Source organism: Rattus rattus, chromosome 2 (genome assembly GCF_011064425.1).
Source record: "Rattus rattus isolate New Zealand chromosome 2, Rrattus_CSIRO_v1, whole genome shotgun sequence".
Classification (NCBI taxonomy): Eukaryota; Metazoa; Chordata; class Mammalia; order Rodentia; family Muridae; genus Rattus; species Rattus rattus.
In genome coordinates, this window is record NC_046155.1 from 90587076 (window position 1) to 90606770 (window position 19695).

General features: G+C 45.1%; 1 protein-coding gene across 1 annotated transcript; it reads left to right on the forward strand.

Annotated features, from left to right (window-relative positions):
• The first annotated feature begins 2987 nt into the window (after window positions 1–2987).
• On the forward strand, window positions 2988–15825 carry Lyve1 (lymphatic vessel endothelial hyaluronan receptor 1). The gene is made up of 6 exons (XM_032892904.1): window positions 2988–3432; window positions 6533–6701; window positions 6801–6940; window positions 12388–12672; window positions 13450–13528; window positions 14006–15825. Exons 1-6 carry the CDS (start codon window positions 3348–3350, stop codon window positions 14190–14192), a joined length of 945 nt encoding a protein of 314 aa, XP_032748795.1. The 5' UTR covers window positions 2988–3347; the 3' UTR covers window positions 14193–15825.
• The last annotated feature ends 3870 nt before the right edge of the window (window positions 15826–19695 follow it).

Below are 19695 nucleotides of genomic sequence, written 5' to 3' on the forward strand. Positions count from 1 at the left end.
TCTGATTGCTCAACTATAAACAGGAGTGATATGTCCCAGGCTTGGCCTTGAAAGCATTCTTCAGACCATTATGTACACTCTGGTTGCTGGCTACTGTAAAGATCCAGGAGGAAAACTCTAGCGATGGTAGAAGGCAGACAGAAGCGTCCTTTCTCTCTGAGTGAACAGCGCTGTGAAGTTCTCAGTGTTCACAGTATTCCTGCCACCACCTCCTGTGAGCCATCAGAATACCACATAGACTTTTCAAGCAAGCCATTGAGTTGTGGAGTTGCTGGCTGCAGTGGTCAGACTGCAGTGAGTAAACATGTGTCCACCCATATATTGCTTAGAAACAACCCTTACACAGGACCATAGAGCTACAGGTATTTTCAAGTTCCTGTAACTCCATCGTTTGGCAGGCAATGAACATTGAGGCCCAGAGAATTTAAGTGCTGTTAAAATATGCTCCAGGACACGTGGATTATTAGTGTTAGAATTTAAACTCAAATATGAATTTCATCCTCATACCATCACTCTGGACTCTACTGTATTTCTGTACTGCTGCTGTTCAAAATGTCTGTTCCATCCAAATTGTAATCGTGTTATTTGAGTTGAGCTCTGTCTTTAACATCAGGCTCAGCTGTGGCAATTTGTGGTCTGGTGAACTATGACCTTTCACTCTCATTTTTAATAATCGTGGAGTAAAACTGGCCTGCATATTCCATATCTGCTAGGGACCTTTGGAAATTAGATAATTCCTTCATTTAATTTTACAAGTTTCTAATTGTACAAATTTATCCTTTAATTGTTGGTTCTCTTTGACGATAGCATGAGCTATTATTGAGAAGTGGATGGTAGGGGTTGGGGATTTAGCTTAGTGGTAGAGCACTTGCCTAGCAAGCGCAAGGCCCTGGGTTCGGTCCCCAGCTCCGAAAAAAAAAAAAGGAAAAAAAAAAAAAAGAAGTGGATGGTGTGGCAGGCTGCCCTTCCTCATCCCGAACATTCTCAGTAATGATAAGCAGTGTTCGTCTATGGCCTCTGCTTCAGGGTCTCCCTTGAGTTCCTACCCTGGTTTCCCTCAGTGATGGATCAAGATCTGAAAATGTAAGATGAAATAAACCCTTTCTTTACCAAGATGCTTTTTCTCAGAGTTTTATCACAGACACAGAAAAGGAAGCTCAAATAGATCTTTGCAGCAACCCTTATCACACAGAGAGGCTCAGAAGCTGATGCTGGATATATTCATATGTGTGTGTGTGTGTGTGTGTGTGTGTGTGTGTGTGTGTGTGCACGTGTGGTGTGGTGTGGTGTGTGGTGTGTGTGTGATGTATATGTGTTTATGTGGGTATGTATGTGTGTGATATGTGTATGTGTATGTGTGTAATGTGTGTGTGTGGTGTGTGTGTGGTGTGTGTGTTTATATGGGTATGTATGTGTGTGATATGTGTATGTGTATGTGTGTAATGTGTGTGTGTGGTGTGTGTGTGTGGTGTGTGTGTTTATGTATGTGTGTGATGTGTGTATGTGTATGTGTGTGATGTGTGTGTGTGGTGTGTGTGTTGTGTGTGGGTATGTATGTGTGTGTGTGTGATGTGTGTATGTGTGTGATGTGTGTGTGTGTGTATGTGTGGTGTGTGTATGTGTGTGTGGTGTGTGTGTGTGGTGTGGTGTGTGGTATGTGGTGTGTGTGTGTATGATGTGTGTCTGTGTGTGGTGTGTGTGTGGTGTGTGTGTGTGTGATGTGTATGTGTGTGTGCGATGTGTGTGTGTGATGTGTGGTGTGTGTGTGTGTGTAATATATAATATATATGTAATATTTGGAGAGGCAGTGAATTCCAGCCAAGTTTCCAATCACCTGCCTTGAACAGAGGAGCTCCCTTGAAGAAGATGATGGTTAACAGAGACTCGTAGCTGCTCAGGATGATGAGAGTAGGCAGCTGCTTGGTACTCAGACCTAATCAGAATATTTACACCATTCCTCACTCCATCCCCACCCCACCCCACCAACCCCAAGGCTCAAGGAATATAGGTAGAAGAGGGGGCAGAAAGCATGTAGGAGCTGTAGTCAGGAAGCGTGTTGTGAGATGCTGTCTTTGGGCATGATGAGGCCCAGCAGCTGAGGGGACGTGGGCCCAGAGTCCATCACAGGCAGGGAAGGTTGCTCATGAGCAGCTAGTGGCAGTTAATGGCTGCCAGGGGAGAAGCCATCATTTTCTTCAGAAATTAGCCACTACTAAGTTGTCTTGGTACAGCAAACAGCTCCACTTCCATGCACATTAAATAATCTTAATTAAGCTCAGTGGGCTGTAGGAAAACAGTGTGAGCATAGCCGAGGAGACCTGCTGAGAAGGAAGAGTTGAGGAGGAGCAGGAAGGAGCTAAGAAGAGGGGGAGATGGTGGTGAGTATTATCAAAACACATCGTCTACATGTATAAACTTGTCATTTTTTAATAAAAAGGTCTAGGCCAGCTTTGGCTACGTAGTAAGAACCTATCTTGAAAGCAATATTTATTCCCAGCCATATTCTAACAGTGGCTAAACTCTTCTCTCACACGGGTCATGAATAAATTGTTTTCTCATTTTGGAAGCTCACTGCTTAACCCTAGTACAGCCGTTCAGACCGCCTTTATCCAAGAAGTCCCTCCTGTCCTTTTGTTTATAAAAGCCAGTGTCATCCGGTTGCTCCTAAGTTGTTTCTCACATGCTTTGCCTTCTACAGTTAATTTTCCCTTCCTGTGGTCCTTTCTCCCTTCTTGTTGTGATGACTTATTCTCTCTATCATGGTGCTAAGCATCTCGTCTCTCTGAAAAAATGAATCTCCTAGCAATGTTGGTCTGTCCAGTGTATATAGAATGTTCCAATGGGAGGATTGGTGTTTTAACGACCACTCACTCTCCTAACCCTCACTATTATTTCCTTACACTTTACAAGGCAATGGGTCTGAGAAGTGGTGGGCACTGTTTTTAGGAAGGAAAGAAACACACTCCATCTTCAATCTCTCTTCGAGGCAGAGACCGTCCCGGGAGTATATGAATGAATGGGCTTCGCAAAGCATCACACGGGAGAGTGTGGGAACCGAGCTCGCAGGGGGATGTAGGAACTGGGGAAATCTGCAGCAGCTGACACAGTGCTATCTGCTTTCCTCACTTGTGTGTGCTTTCTGAGTCAGCATTAGCTAAATGTTCCAGAAAGCCATCCACAAAGTACAGCCTGGGCGTTCGAGGGATGCCACTCATTTCCTCCAGTGGTTTTGACAAATCAGAAGCTTGAAAGCGGGGAAATCCGCAACGTATTTCCAGAGCTCTCCATCCTGCGTAGTGACTGCATTCGTCTCCCTGGCCGCTGCAGTGCTCCGGGGGGTCTGCACGATGTTCCAGCACCTCAGCCTGGTGTTACTCCTCGCCTCTCTTTGGACCACGAGGCACCCAGTCCATGGCACGGTCCAAGTGCAAGGTAGGTGGGTTACCGGGTTTCCAAACAGGCTACACGAGGTCCTGAGAAGCGTGCGAGGCTACCCCTGCTCCTTTCCGTGGACTGTTGGGAATAGGGGAGACTCGCGGGGTCAGCAGGTCGAACGGGGTTTGTTGCTCAGTCAGACGGGTTTGACTGCATCGCCAGACTCTCCAAATGACTCGTTTTCACCTTTGCATCGCTTAGAATTTTATCTGGGGTTACGGAAAGTTTTTAATGGTAATAGTTTAAAAAAAATTTTTTAAAATGAGAAGTCATTTGTTTTTAAAGGATTTCATTCAAGAAGCAAGCCAAGGTTATGAACATTGAAGGCAGTCATCAAGTGTGAGGAAAAATGGAGAGCTTTTATTAAATCCCGCACACTTTATACGACTCTGTTAGGTGTTGTAACTTGATAAGGATATTCTGCCACTAGTGAACTGCAATATTTTAATCTGCAGTAAATTTAATATGCAGGGAATTAACTGAAAATTCAGGCTTACATTTTTACCATCAGAACTGTGAAAGGAGGGACCCCTGTTGCCTTTGTGTTTGTGAGTTGCATTCATAGAAACCTTAAAATGTGGAAGCCACAAACCACAAGTGAAGTAGCAGGTTTTTTTTTTCTTTCTTTTTTTTCGGAGCTGGGGACCGAACCCAGGGCCTTGCATTTACTAGGCAAGCGCTCTACCACTGAGCTAAATCCCCAACCCGACAAGTAGCAAGTTTATTAAAGAGAAACCGTTCTTTTGCTGAGGATGCCCTGAAACAGGAGATGTATCAAGATGAGATGCTAGGAGGTAACTTATATCTGGCCGGATTTGACTTTTATGAGAGATTAGAGTAGATGATTATGTCGTACCCCCACCACTGCAATGCCAGAACTGTCACTTTAAAATAAACCTGGTCCTCTTAGAAATACCATCAGGAGACCACACACACACACACACACACACACACACACACACACACACACACACACACACACAAACACCACCGCAATGCTGCAATTACACCAGTTGTTTCGGAAGGGTGTTTTGTTCTGTTTTGTTTTGTTTTTGTTTTTTTTGGGGGGGGCGTCTCTTGTAGGCCAGGCTAACCACAACTCACTTTGTAGCTGAGAATGATCTTGAATTCCTGGTCCTTTTCACCTTCACCTAGTAGATGTAGGGATTGGAGGTGTGTGGTGTTGTTTCATGCTGTGACACAGCGAGAACTGCAGGCTTGGCCCATGCTAGGCAAGCACGCTGGACTGAGCCACATCCCTAGCTCTTAGATTTCTACTACGCTACTTGCTTTGTCCTCAATAATGGCATTTTTTCCCCTAAGGAAATTAAACTCTTGGAAAGAGGAGAAAGTTACCATCATCAGCTGACCTCCGTGGTGAGGCGAGGAGAGGTACAGATAGGAACTTCTTCAAAGGCTTGGTACAGAAAGATTCAGAATCGAGCGTACTCCTGACCCCTCCGTCAGGAAAACATTTCCTCTGAGGAAAGAAACAGTCTCAGTGCACCCGAGGGCTTCATCCAATGCCACGCAGGTAGTGGATCCTAACTCTTGGCATTGACTCCGCCCGATCAGATCGCCAAGAACACACCGCTCCTATAATCTGTGATGTCTTCTAAGGAATCTATGAAAGGTTTGTCTGGAATATAACTTTGGATTCCAGTTTGATATTAGAATTTCTAAGTGAAATTGGAAAGCATGAAATTTGTACGTTAGGCTGTTTTTTCATGGATTGGAGCTCTGCTAGGTACAAGTTACCTAATTTAATTCCAACTACAAGGCCTGACAAGGTGTGACTTCACAGATGAAAGCTCTAACTTGTCCCCAAGATCCCAACAGCCAATTAACAGCAGGAGAACCATGGAGTGTTTTAAAATGAACTTTCATAGATGACGCTCGAGAGATGAGAGAGAGGGACGGGGAGGGAAGGGATGAGAGACTCTCACAAGAAAATTCCACAACGTTTTAAGTAGTTTTACAATTTTGAACCATTAGACTATCTTAGAATCCATGTGGTCCACAGTGTGAAGGCTGGGTATCCATGCCAGAGTCTTGCATAGCCACTATTTACAAGGCTGGAATGCCTTTTAATGGCTTTTCATAGATAAAGCCCAATGGCAGTATGGTAATATAAGGGATATAATACAGCGTGGTAATTTTATATAGGTCCCTAAGTCCCAGAGAAGTGTGTCAAAGAGCTCCCAAATCCACTGGATTTTGAGAAAAATATTCTGAGGTCCCATTGCCTCAGCCTTGGCAAGAAAACCAATCTTTGGTAGATAATATCAGGATGCGTTGGAACCCAAATGGCACTGCTATCCCCATCTATCTATTCGTACCTGGTATATGGAGATGCTAAGTCCCGTCAGAACTCACTCACGTAACTCCCACTACCCTCCGTCCAGTAAATCATTACTCCTTATATTCCAAACAAGGAAATGGGCTCAAAAAAAGATAAAATAACAAACGCAAGTTCTCAGAGTTACAGAGAGCAGGTGATAGCCAAGCCTGGCTCTGAAACTCAACTTCCTTTATTTAGTTTCCCTCCCCTGCAAGATTTCCTGCTGGCTCCTGCAGGAATTTCTGAGTAAGCCAGAGTCCTCCAACGGCCAGAAAGGACGTGAAACGGAGAACTCACATTCTCTTCCAGCAAATACATGGACAGCCTCTTTCAAAACAGGGGCACATCGCTTTGGAGTATTGCTAGGGATTATGCTGCTAACCAGAGCTCCGAGTTCTCCTTAAACTCTCAGAGGCTTCCTTACATAGACTTTAATAAAGTTCGCAGCATCTAAATTGCCCAGACCCCCACGCGGGACCAACTGATAGGCTAAAGCTCCAGTGTGGTTGGCAGCGTCCTTAGTGCAGAGGGCGCAGTGGGCTCCGAGTCCCGAGATTTACAGCCTCCATCAGGCAGTACAAGCGTCTAACCCAGCAGGTGGTCCTCGTGGGATATTCTTGGCTTGTAGCATCATAACTAAGTCCAATACCAGTCTCGAAAACCAGGGTTAAGACAAGGATCCTCTGAGAGGAAGGAGAGCCTGAGAGCTGGGGACAAAGCCAGAAGCAAACTGAAGACTTTATGATTTCTTTCCAGACCTTTCCATTTCTCCATGCAGAATCATGGGCGTCGCCCTCGTGGGCAGAAACGCAGACCCACAGATGAACTTCACAGAAGCCAAGGAGGTCTGTAAGGTGCTGGGACTGACTCTGGCCAGCAGGAACCAGGTGGAATCAGCGCAGAAGTCTGGCTTCGAGACTTGCAGGTAAGAAAGAGCTTCACTAAAGCCAGTGTTCCTGCTTAGCGGTAGGCACGGTGCTTTATAACCTCCGTCCATTCAACTAATGCGTGTGCCCTTCTACAGCTATGGATGGGTTGGAGAACGGTTCTCAGTCATCCCTCGGATCTCCCCAAATCCCAAGTGTGGGAAGAATGGCAAAGGTGTCCTGATTTGGAACGCTTCCCCCAGCCAAAAGTTCAGAGTCTATTGCCACAACTCATCTGGTGAGTCAGACCCCGAGTCACTTCGTGTGGCACATTTCCTGGGTGTCTCAAGATCTGGGACCTGTCTGGGATGAGCATCCCTGAGCAGCAGCAGAAGCAGTTCTGGGTTATCTAGATATTACCAGACCAGGCTGTGGGGAGCAATGGGACCCTCAGAGGAAAATATGAGGGAAAATAGGACCCGGTGGCAGCATAACAGCAGGGGGTTTCCAGAGGCTTATTCCCTCCACTGCCTGGTTTCCCATAAGATGAACAGGAAGTGGGAAGTAAACAGATGTCTACATTATGGATGCTCCCCCTGGACAAAGCAGTTGAGACGTTAGCTATCTTGCAGAACTTCGGACTTCCCCTGAGGAAGCCTTATCATCCCATCTACAGGGAAGGAAATGCAGCTATGAGAGCTTTAATCCACTTGTCTTATGTATCTGTGTTGGACATTCTCCATTACTGTGATGAAATGCCCGCAGCTGAGCAATTTACAAAGGAAAGAAGAGTAGCTAGCACTTCTGGAGAGTCAAGGTTGGTCAGGGTTGTGACACAGCAGCAACTTTACCTTGGGAAGGATTTCATCACAAAGGAAGGAATGTGTGGGAGAAGAAGTGAGTGTGCTGACATTGAAAGCCAGAGAAGGATGCAGGAGTATAACACACCCCAGCACCGACCAGGATCCCAGGAGAACTCCGATTTCTTCAGTCCCCTTCATGACGTCCTGCTGGGCTCTGCCCCTTAAGGGTCCTACCACCTCTTGGCATTGCCACATTGGATTCTAACACACCAACATTGGAGGATACACTTGAGCCATGTTCAAAGTACAGTCTCAATGCAAAGCTTCAAACTTGGGTGTAACTCTGACACCACACCCTTTCCACTCTCCCCCAGGACTCACATGTTGAACCTGACATTTTGAGAACAAGGACCAATCTCCCTCTTTTGAAGGAAGGCATTGAAACCTAGAAAGCAGGACTGATTTGCCGTCCTCTTGATGGTCTTGCTCATAGACCTTGACTGCTCTAACCTAATAGCTTTCCTACGACATTTCTCAGAGCGTTTCTTTTTAACTACCACCCAGCTAGTTGTTGGCTGTGTGGTAAAAAGTCTGTTTGACTCATTTCTTGTCACGTATATGCATATGTCTGATTTCCTGAAAGTTAACTAGGGAGTGATCATATATGTATGAGTATCGTATATATACAAGAAAGATTTCAATGCTAATCTGTAAGATCTAAGAAATAACGTTTGCCCACCAACATCAGCAAAACTGGATCCAGGAATTCCAAGCAATTCTCTGAAGCAGAAAGCTTTGACATAAGAAGTGACCTTAGAGACACCCGTCTTGCTTCTTCCCCTCGCCAGCAGTTCAGAGTGAGTGATTTGTGGGCAGGAGTTAGCGGCAGTCAGAACTTAAAGTCGATTCTCCTTCCACTCTAATGACATGTCTCCATCCTTCTTGTCCCTCCAGCATGTCTTAGCTAAATAGTTAGTTATCTGTGTGCCTGCTTACCTCATCAGCCCCATTCCTATAAGCTGGCCCTGTCTCTCGTCTGCCTTGCTTCCCCACCTGCTGGCGGCACAGTGCTATGGTGCCCATCTCTCTGACTGAACAGAAGAGAGGAAGGGGCCTCAGACTAGTCTGTTTCCTCCTGTCTTTGTTTATGCTGTACTCTCAGGCCATGTTATTTCCTACACTCTGAAAGGTCAAGAGACTTCTTCAACTTCTGGTCGGTGTGGGAGGCATGCTGTAGTATTGTGTAGTAGGGATCACAGCCCGACAAACAGCACCAATGTCAGTGGTTCCTATTACTATTTTGTTTGACTTTGATCAAGACAGTGACTAACAGATTGAAAATGAAGTGAGAAGGATATGTTTTCTCATTTGGAGTTAGTAGGTAACCTTACAGTTGATATTTTAGTACCATGTAAATAGCCTTATTCCAAACTACTATTGTGGTCCTTGCTGGAAATAGTATATATAGGGGACTTCAGAGAAATATTTTTTCTAAATCAGTCCTCCCTATATTTATTAGCTAGCCTCTCCCTCTCCCCCTGTCCCTTTCTCTCTCTCTCTCTCTCTCTCTCTCTCTCTCTCTCTCTCTCTCTCTCCCACACACACACATACACACATGCATGCATGTATATACACACTTCCTCCACCTTATGCTACCACAGACATGTGACATTTGATTTATTCGATGTGTCGAGCACATTATAAATTTTATACGTATTATTCCTTTAAGTCTTGTGCATGTTTCAAATCCGGTATGTGGGAGTCTTAGGTGACTGCTTCTCCCTAGTGATGAGATAGGCCCAGGCCCACTTTGTACCCTCCCTGCTCCTGGTGGAGAGGTAACAGCTCACTCCCATCTGGGCCTCTGGTCCTTTTGGGTGCAACGTGCTAACCAGAAGATCTGCATGGAAACTATTCACATTACTAGTGGCGCTTCCACTGAGTCTCAGCAAGAAGAGAACAAGCAAGTGAGCGAGCGAGCATGTACGTGCGCATGCACATGTGCGTGAACTGTGCGTTGACGTTGACGTTTCCAACTCAAATTTAATAATTTACTTTTTCTGGCTTTGCTATCTTCTCCTATGCCCAGAACCTTAGTTCTTAGTAGATAATACATCTTTTTGTGCTACCACAGTTTCAAAATAGCAAAGCCAGTATCTTTGGGAACCGAGTCTATTGAATAAAACTGAGGATTGCTCCGCCCCCTTCCCTGTCTCCAGAGAAAGCTCTGCAAGGACAGGTGATCAGGGAACTCCGTGTAGAAGTGACTGGACAAGGCCCACTCCACTGTGATTAGAACCTCATTCGAGAACAGGGACGTTTATTTGCTTCTGTTTGTGGCTGGTTATAGGACTTAACTTTTATTGTTTCAATTTCCTCAGCATCAACAGGCCACTATTCAAGATAATCAGAGAGGGAGAGGTCCGGTTCCTAATTGTTCATCTTTATGCATTGCCCGCCTGTGCCTCTGCTTTGCACACAAGGAAAGGTTTATGGGACACTGTTAACTTTTCTCACAGAAGAGAAGCTGGACTAGCATGCACCACTCTGTGCTTTCCCACTTATAGCCTGGATCTAGTCTGGACCGATTCATAGAGATGTTTCTAATTCTTAATGGCTGTGTTTTTAACGTGCTCGAGTGGCTGTCTGTATAGTCATTTATTCAGCCTGCCTTCTATCGGTGGATTTCTGTGTTCTTCCTAATCTTTCTAAGTTTTAGGAATCAGACATTTCTAGATTTTCCTATTTCTGTGCAGCTTTTGAGAACTCTCCTCTGCTCCTGGATGTGCTTCCTCCCTCTGCCTCGGCCCCTCCTCTACCCTTCCTCCACTGGTAACTCTTACTCTGCTGTTGGCCCCACAGCCTTGGGTAACGTCCCACATAATATAGTATGTAACATGTAATGTCTTTTGCATATAAAAGTAGAATGCATAGAAAAACTAGTGAATATGATTAAGAAGGGTTGTGGATCCCAGCAGACAATGCCCCCTCCTACAGAGTAAATTCCAAGCCCGTTTAACATGGTAACTTGCAGTCTGGAGACCCTGGCCAGGTCTATCTTTCCAGCCCTGCCTCCTGCTTGCAGGCTTTCTCCTGCCAGTCACACTCACTATTCTCTAGAGCAACACTATGATCCTGCTCATTTTCCTGACTTGTCTGTACTTGCCCACTTCTCCGTTCTTGGATCATGCACATCCTGTTGACCAGGATATCCTGTTCTCTCCCTACAGATGAGCTCTGCTCTGTTTCAGTCACACTGGGTTTCTTGTTCGTCGAATGGGCTCAGCACGGTTGAGTTCCTGCCTTGCACTTTTTGTTCTCTTCCAGTGTCTGGCCTAGATCTCTATGACTGACTACTTTTGACCACTGGGTCTCAGGTTAAGAACTGTCTCCCCAGGAGACTTCCTCTCGTCACCCTAGCCAAGGATGCGGCCTTCATCTCAACCCTTATCAGTTTAACCGACACCCTGGTTAAGTTTCTTTTCACTATTTTTAATATTCGGAAATTCATGGCTTATTTATCTTTTATCATGTCTGCTCCTCCAATGGTCAGAAGCCTCTTGAGAGCAGGGACTAAGTCTGGCTTCTAGAACACAGGCTTGGCATGGAGATGGTGCTCCGTAAGTGTCTGTTGAATAAGTGCCATCAGCCTTCCACACCCTATCCTAAGTCATGCCAGAAGCAGGAACTGGGTGCACTTTATGCATGGGCCCGTGTGTTAGAGCCCAGCAGTGTCTATTGAGCTCTCTGTCTTCCCTTCTTTTGTTTTAAAATGTTGGTTCTCTGAGGGAAGAAGCTAGCAAAGACTAAAGAATGGGAAACAGGCCTGAAGGTTCAAGGCAACAAAGGTCAACGGTGATGCTTACTTGAGCAGGGCTGTTTTCAAAGTATCGTGAATAGAATAAAATCCTGACTCGATGCAAGTGCGGTCAAACACATTGGCAGTCTTCCATAGACTCATAACTGGTGACTCATTAATTTAATGAAACTATTTCTTTCATAGCCACAATTCTGGCTGGTGACATCCACTGCTGTAGATAATTTAAAATAGATGTAAATTTGTATTGTAAGATACTGTGCAGCTCTCTCATTTCCTAACTGTGGCTGAGCAAGAGGACTCCATGTCTATGAACTTCAGCACCTTCCTATGCAAATGAAGCCTTGATGAATGCTAAACTCCTGGCACTGTGGCTGACCCAGAGTAAAAAAGACAACAAATGTGTTTCCTAGCAACCCTATCCAACAGATTGGAAAACACTGTGTACCTCCCTCCCCCCTCCCTCTCTGCGCACAGAGAGATGTTATCTCAGGTCTGGCCCTAAAGTGGTATCTTATATACACCCCCAGGTATTCCTTCCGCTCTTTCATTTTTCCTTTATCTTCCTCTTATCAAATATTCACCGAGCATATACTCTATGCCAGGCACAGAGGAAGGACCATGATAATCCAATCAGACTAGCCTCCTGCTGCCAGGAAGTTCACAGTCATTCCAGAAAGGGACAAAAGCATGAGAATGAGATGACAAGATCAGGCAGGGACAAGAATGGGCGACCAGAGACCCGGTCTAGAAAAGTCTGGCAAGGACCAGCAAACCTGACAGCTGGAGAGAATTGGCTAAGAGCAGATAGAGCTTGTCAGGGTGGGAAAGGCATCACAGAGAAAGCAGGGGTGATTAAAAAAGTGTAGCAAGAGCTGAGGGGCTGTCAGGGTAGCAAGGCTGTGGAGAGGAAGCGTGGGCTTTTGAGCCTTCAGTCTCATGATGTTGGCAGGGTGGGCTCACAGAGGGCCTCGTTGACTCCCTGGGGCTGCAGGATGCTAAAGAAGGGAATTGAGATTAGGTTTGTTAGGATCTTGGTGAGACCTGAGTTCTGACTGCAGTGAGAAGCTGCTGAGGTCCTACTGCCAAGCTTACTTCTCCTTTCCCTTTCCTTTCTCCCAACAGACACCTGGGCCAACTCCTGCCTTCCAGAAATCACTACCACATTCAACACTCAAACCCCTGCAGCAGAGTTTTCTGTCAGCAGCGACACCTACTCGGCTTCATCCTCAGACTCCACAACGTCTGCGTCTGCCACCACCCGGGCTCCACCTTTGACCACCATGGCACGGAAGACAAAAATGATTTGTATCACGGAAGTTTACACAGAACCCATCACCATGGATACAGAAACAGAAGCATCTGTTGAAAGTGGAGCAGCATTCAAGAATGAAGCAGCTGGGTTTGGAGGTGAATGTCTTCTGGGTCTGTATGGGGTGGGCAAACTGTATTTGACAGACAAGGCACATCGCCCCACACATCCCCAGACAGAGCACTCAGCACCTACCAGGCACAAATAAAAGCTTAATGAAAGCTCAGCTTCCACAGACTCAGAGAGCTAGCTTTGTAAAGAGCTACAAGGGTCCGGCGACTCATCACGAGCATAAAAGAGCTTCCCTGCTGAAAACTTGCATTTTCACAAAATAAATTATTGTCCTTTACTACAGATACAAAAATGCATATCTTCATGGCCTGAGGCTGTGATCCAAATGGACCTGTGAGATTGGTCTCAAGGTTTCAAGAAACAAACTCCACTCTTCACATTGCTATGATAAAGGAGAAGTAAAAAAAAAAAAAACCCACATTGCAAATTAGAGGGCTGGCGAGGTAACTGGCTGGGTAAAGGGACTTGCTGCCAAAGGCCAACAACATTAGTTCATCCCCTAGAACCCCCATGACGGAAGGAACTTATTCCCACAAGTTGTCCTCTGACATGCACATTTACACTGTGTCACTTTAGAACTTGCAGCCACCTACATACACACACACACACATACAATGCAAAAAATAAAATTAGATGTGTATATGTGTGTGTGTGTGTGTGCACATGTGCATGTGTGATTAGAATTGTCACAAAGAAGGGTCTTCTGCACTATTTCTTGTCTATACCTCATGTAAAAATGAACCATTGCATGCACAGACACAGTCGTGCACATAAAAGACCAATGGACCCTGTCTTCCCTCCAGGTGTCCCCACAGCCCTGCTGGTGCTGGCTCTCTTCTTCTTTGGTGCTGCAGCTGTGCTGGGTGTTTGCTATGTGAAAAGGTGAGGTTGCAGGCACGTCTCCAGTCTTGTCACCTTCGCTGTGCAACTAGCTTATGCTCTTCCATGGTTGTTATTGGCTTTTGGTCAAAATGGAGACAGCACCCCTTTTAGAAATCACTACCGCCTGACCTTTGCACACATATGCCGTCTAGACAGTAGATATTGGCCAGTGGGCATCAGACTCAAGAAATGAAAATGGAGAGGTCAACATTTAGGGAAGATCTTAGGCCGTATTTGAGTTGGGGTTTGGAGGTGGGGTCATGAGGACACCTAAAGTCCAGCCTATGGACACTGTCCAATAGGAATGAATCCACTAAAATGTGGGAGTGATATATTTGAATATACCTATATTAGCATCACTTTGAAGTAAAGGCACTCAGGAGACTGTGCCAGTCTGTCCCATGGTAGACAAAGTCCTAGTTGTTGTGATGTGTGCCACCTCAAGTCTCTCCTTGAGATATATGTATACTCCTACAGGTACGTGAAGGCCTTCCCTTTCACAAACAAGAATCAACAGAAGGAAATGATCGAAACCAAGGTTGTAAAGGAAGAGAAGGCTGATGACGTCAATGCTAATGAAGAATCAAAGAAAATGGTTAAAAACTCAGAGGAGCCCAAGAGTCCACCCAAAACTGCAGTGCGGTGCCTAGAGGCTGAAGTTTAGGTGCATGAGAGTGGAGGAGGTACACCCGAGGCAAGTTTCATGCCCCGAACCAAAGAAGCAAGCCACTGTTGGCTCCTGATGAGAAAAGGACTGCAGACTTCACCAGAAGGAGCCCTTTCCTTACTGCAGTCCTCCCCAGACTCTACCCTCTGGCCTCCAACCTTCCCACAGCCTTGCTAGCCAGTCTGCGCCTCATGGCAGACCAGAGAGCAGAGGAAGCTTTCAAAGCACCAGGCCCTACAACAGCTCCTCAACTCACACTCAGAGACAGGTATCCAGGCTGCCTGATCCCAGATGAGGGACAGAGTCCATGAGACATGGCCAGCCCCATAGTCCAAAACCTTCCCCCAGGGAAACACACCTCCTGGCCAGGCTCTTTGGAACCAGGCACATGTAAAATAAGCAAGGGAAAACAACAGAAGGTCATAGAGAGCCTGGTGACTGAGACCTAATCTCTGGGAAGCCAAAATAAACAGAGCACAAGATGGGAGCTGGGGCCCAGATAGCAGCCTTGTTGGCAGAGACTATAAAATACAGGCGGGGTCGGGAACCCTCTCAGTTAATTGATCTGAATCACTTCTTAGGACATAGACACACTTTCTTTTCTCTTCATTGTTGCCGATGCTCTCTAGAGATAAACACGCTTTTATAAGAAACCTAAAAACGGGAGAGGCTAGGAGCTGCTGGCTCAGTGGTAAAGCACTTGCCTGGCGTGTACAAACAAGGCCTCCAGTCCAATCCCCAGAATCCATCCAACCCTGCATACACACAAAGGAACGAACAAAAACATGCATTTCCATTTTCACTTGAATTACAGGACCCATTGCTGGCAAAACAACTATGTTAAAAGGTTAAGAGAAAGAAAGAAAGAAAGAAAGAAAGAAAGAAAGAAAGAAAGAAAGAAAGAGAGAGAGAGAGAGAGAAAAGCAAAGAAAAGCACCCCCCCCCCAAAAAAAATGCTGTCAGCTAATCTACTACAAGCTGAGAACTCTTTACCTGAAATGCTTGGTACCAACAGTGTTGCAAATTTCAGATTATGTTTGAAGTCTGGAATACTTGCACATACATAACAATATATTAGAGAGCCTCAGTCTAAATATGAACTTTACTTCCCTTTCATGCATACCTTAGACACTTAGCCTGGCGGTCTTTTCAGACAAAATTGTAAAAATAACTTTCCACATGAGATAAAGTTTCATGGTGTGGCATTTCCCCCCGGAGGTATCATGCTGACACACAGACAGCTCAGACTTGGTAAAAGTTTACTTAAAAGCCGTGAGGTGTTGTGTAAGGCATGCCATTCCATAGCTGACATTACTCAACGCACATTCACGTATAGTGGAGTGTGGGCTGAAGCTAATATTTTTTCCAGCTTTGATAACACTAGCTTATCTACTTCCAGACTAGTTTTTGTTGCTGAGACTAACCCATTCATTTTCTCTAATACAGCAATGACTACAACCTTAATTTATTGCCAGTGTATTTGAAAGTGTAGTATTGCCTCTATGTACCAACATAGACACTTCGTGTCCCTTTAACAAATGCATTACCAAGCTCTTATGTTTTCTATCAAGAAGAATCTGAGAGGAGAAGAAATGTTTGTGTCCCCAACAAATAAAGCATTTAGAAATTCCTTTGCTCCTTCATTTTCATAGAAACAGTATTTGTGCAAAAGTTAAGGGATACATCATAATCTTTACTTAGCAAAAGTAAAATGGACACAGAAATACATATATCACCCTGTGGGCTGTCTTTGCTTCAAATGGTCTCATTTAAGTTGGTCAGTGTCACAGTTTTAATGTGAAACATCTCTCACAGCCTTGTGTGGTTGAACATTTGGTCTCCATCTGACTCTGCTGCTCTGAGAGGTTGTGGACCCTTTGGAGCTAGTCTTTTAGGAAATAGGTCTGGGGCAGGCTTTAAGGTTTATAGCTCAGACATACTTCCTACCCTTTCCTTGCTTCCCGGTCCATGAGCCAGCAGCGTAATGCTGCTGTCACAGGCTCTAGCTGCTCCCATTACCATGCCTTCTCATTGTGATGGGCTGTACCTTCAAACTGTGAACCAGAACAAATCTTTCCTCTCTTCTCTGCTATTTGGTTGCAGCCGTGAGACAATGGCTACACAGTTCAGTTCATACACTGTAGTCTGTTACTTGGGACTCAGGTCCTACATCCCATTTTGTTTTAGAGTTCACATGAAAGGCAGCAAGAGGGGATCCAGAGAGCAAGAGTGACAGTGAGAGCAGTCATCATCTTTTAGGCTTAGTCTTGGAAGTGGTGGCAGTAACAAATAAGTCAGAGGTAAGCGTCTGTGTTCCGTTCACTCATAGGAAGAGAGGCATACGCAAGCTCATGCATACCAGAAAGTGGGGAGCTTGGAAAGCCACTTTAGAGGATTGTTTCCTACTACAGTAATGAATGCTTCTTGCCCCCTTGTGCAGATTGCTTGTGTTACCATGCTAGGGAATGCCACGTTGCACTGTTATAATTGCATACATTATCTTTCCTTTCATTCTTAACAACTATGAAGATACATAGGGATACCACATACAATGTAAGCTCTCACAGGGCCGGAGGGATGGCTCAATGTTAAGAGCATTGGCTGCTCCTGAAAAAAACCTCGGTTCTGTTCCCAGAACCCACATGGCAGCTCACGACCATCATCGATCCAGTTTCAGGGGGTTCAACGCCGTTGTCTCATCTCTGTGAGCACCAGACATGCATGTGGCGGTGCACAGACATAATCCAGACATATTCATACATATTAATAAAAATAAATATATTGTTTTTAAAATAAATAAAGTAGGCTCTCAGAAAATGCTGAATGAGTGAATGCGTGGAAACTTTGAGACCAGTAGTAGGTGCTAAGAATATTTTCTATACAACGAAGTGTTCCTGCTGACTTAAGTTTTGTCTTGATGGCTTTCTCTTGGTGCAGAACACAGCTGTGAACTAACAAAAAGGACAAATATGACTATTAAACATGATCTTTTCTCTCTGGGTTGACATCGACTTACTTCTGCAATCAAGAACTATCGTGGGCAAAATTGTGATTGCTTTTTATTTTTTTGGGGGGGAGGTGTTGATTTATGTATATGGAACTAGTAGGCATTAGAGATGAAGTCAGAGACAAGAGGCAAATCTGATCTTAACTTAGATGGAAATAAGGCTTTGTCTGCCGGACTCTTGCCCTGCATGGGAATTTCCAATGCAGATAAACAAAAACACACCGATGCACACTCAGAATGACAGGGTGAGTAGTAAGCTAGGCTCACTTCTGTGAGGAGGAAGAGTCTCCTTGAGTCAATTAGAACCGACGGCTGGGTTTTGATAAGCGGATCTTTAACTCCCATTGTATACGTCTCATTATGAATCCTACTCAAGTCTCCAGCTATGGGAAGAGAATAACTTCCTCAGAGACCCTGGGACTGTGGGGTGGGTAATTGGCTGACTTAACACAACATGGAGGAAAATGAGGAAATTGTCCTTGTAATGGCTAGACTTCCTTTATTTTTCTCTCCTAAAACTATGGTTCAAGAGGCACTGCTCTGTTCCTCTTTGCCCTGGATCTGTTAAAGCAGACGTGCAACCCTTCTGGTTTATCTAAAATCAGAAGGGCACTCCTGGATCAATGTACCAACCCTCCAGGCTATCCACGGGCATATTTCTCAACACGCTCACAAGCCCGTGTGGTTCATCCACGTGTCACTGAGTTTTCCCTATTGTCCTTGGCCTAATTCTGCTCTGCTCACTGCTGTGCCTCCCACAGAGCACACCAACCATCTCTGTTGGGTTTTCCATTTCCCACCAAACACTGTGACCATTTCCTCTAGGTGCCACCTCATCCACCAGTTCCACTGACTCCACTGGGTACAGCTTCTTGGCACTGCCCACTGAGCCTGCCACCCTCCACACTGCTTCCCTGGCACCAACCTAAATATCACAGTGCTCCCTCTCAGACAACACCTTTCTCCTGGAGACTGATGTCACTTCTCCCACCACCACAGAGTCCTCGGGGCACTGCCAGCTCTTCAGTTGGTATCGTTGACACCAGTACTGACACTTGGATCCCGAAGCCACTTTGATGTGAATGTTGTTGACTTCTGGTGCCATCGCTGCTGTTCATTCATGCCTACTGTAAGAGCTTCCCTCTTAATATAGCAATGCAGGATTGGATTGGCAATACGTAAAATCGAGCTAGGAATGCATGAGTTCCCCCCCAAAGGGTTTGAGAATAAGATCAGAGGGCTATGGGCAGACTATAGTGCCCATAGTGCCCTACACCAGAGTGTAGAAGCCAGCAAAAGAAAGCATGGACTGGGCTATAGAAACACCAGAGTGCAGCATCCTAGAAGATGACAGATTTGATGGTCTGGGTTTTTTCCCCCTCAAGACAGGGTTTTTCTGGATGGTCCTGGCTGTCCTGGAACTCACTATGTAGACCAATAGTCTATCTTCCAACTCAGAGATCCTCCTGGCTTTGCTGGGATTAAAAGACAGTGCCACCACTGTTCAACCAGAGATTTGAACTTATCCATGGATAACTAGTTTTTCTGTACTCTACCCTGAAAATTGAAGGCGACTTTCTCCCACTTGCTCTGTAGTTCTTGGATGCATCGTGTCCTACCCCTGGATCTCCATTTCCTCATCTGTGAGGAATGTTGGAGCAGATGATTGTTGGTCAGCACTGTCAACCTCGCAGTTTCACCAATCACATACAGGAAGTTGATTGTGTTTGCCATCTACAGCCACTCACAGACTTTCACAGATTCCCACAGTCCTCACACAGATGTTCCGTGACCTTACAGACTGACAGGAGGCCTAGGACATACCTTCCTAGAAAAAAAATATACATTTCAAAAGGCAAATGCTTCTGAGCATCACTACGGGACTCTATTCACTTCGAGAGCATTCAATCCTTGTATTATTACTGAGTGGAAATTTCCTAAACTGTGAAGTTCTGAATACTCATGACAAATTACATTATTCATTGAAAAAAAAAGTCTTTCGTATAGGAAGATGAACTTGGAGACTTTTTCTATAACTCTTATTCTCTCTCTCTCTCTATATATATATATATGTATAGATATAGATATGATATATAGATAGATAGAGATAGTGATAGATGATATATAGATATAGATACAATTTCCTATAAACATTTCAACATTTTTATTATATGTAAAAAAACCATTTTCTTGTCCTGCTACAGAATAACCTTATGACAGAGGATGGTTAATCATTTATGTGGTTGATTTGGATAAGAATGACCCCCATAGGTTCTTATATTTGAATGCTTAGTCACCAGGAAGCGGCACTGTTTGAAAGGATTAGAAGGATTAGAAGTGTGGCCTTGTTAGAGGAAATGTGTCACTGGTTTGACGTCTGAAGCTTTGAGGTTTCCAATGACCACTCCAGCTAGCCCAGTGTTGCTCTCTCGGCCCGTGGGTCAGGACGTAGCTGTCAGCTACTTCTTCAGTGTCATGCATGCCCTCGTGCTC

Bases quoted from the DNA above. Each gene is read 5' to 3' on its own strand.
- Lyve1 (XM_032892904.1), top strand. From the start codon at position 3,348: ATGTTCCAGCACCTCAGCCTGGTGTTACTCCTCGCCTCTCTTTGGACC. The intron at 6,702-6,800 runs GTAAGAAAGAGC...GCCCTTCTACAG, and splicing joins TCTGGCTTCGAGACTTGCAG to CTATGGATGGGTTGGAGAAC. The intron at 12,673-13,449 runs GTGAATGTCTTC...TCTTCCCTCCAG, and splicing joins TGAAGCAGCTGGGTTTGGAG to GTGTCCCCACAGCCCTGCTG.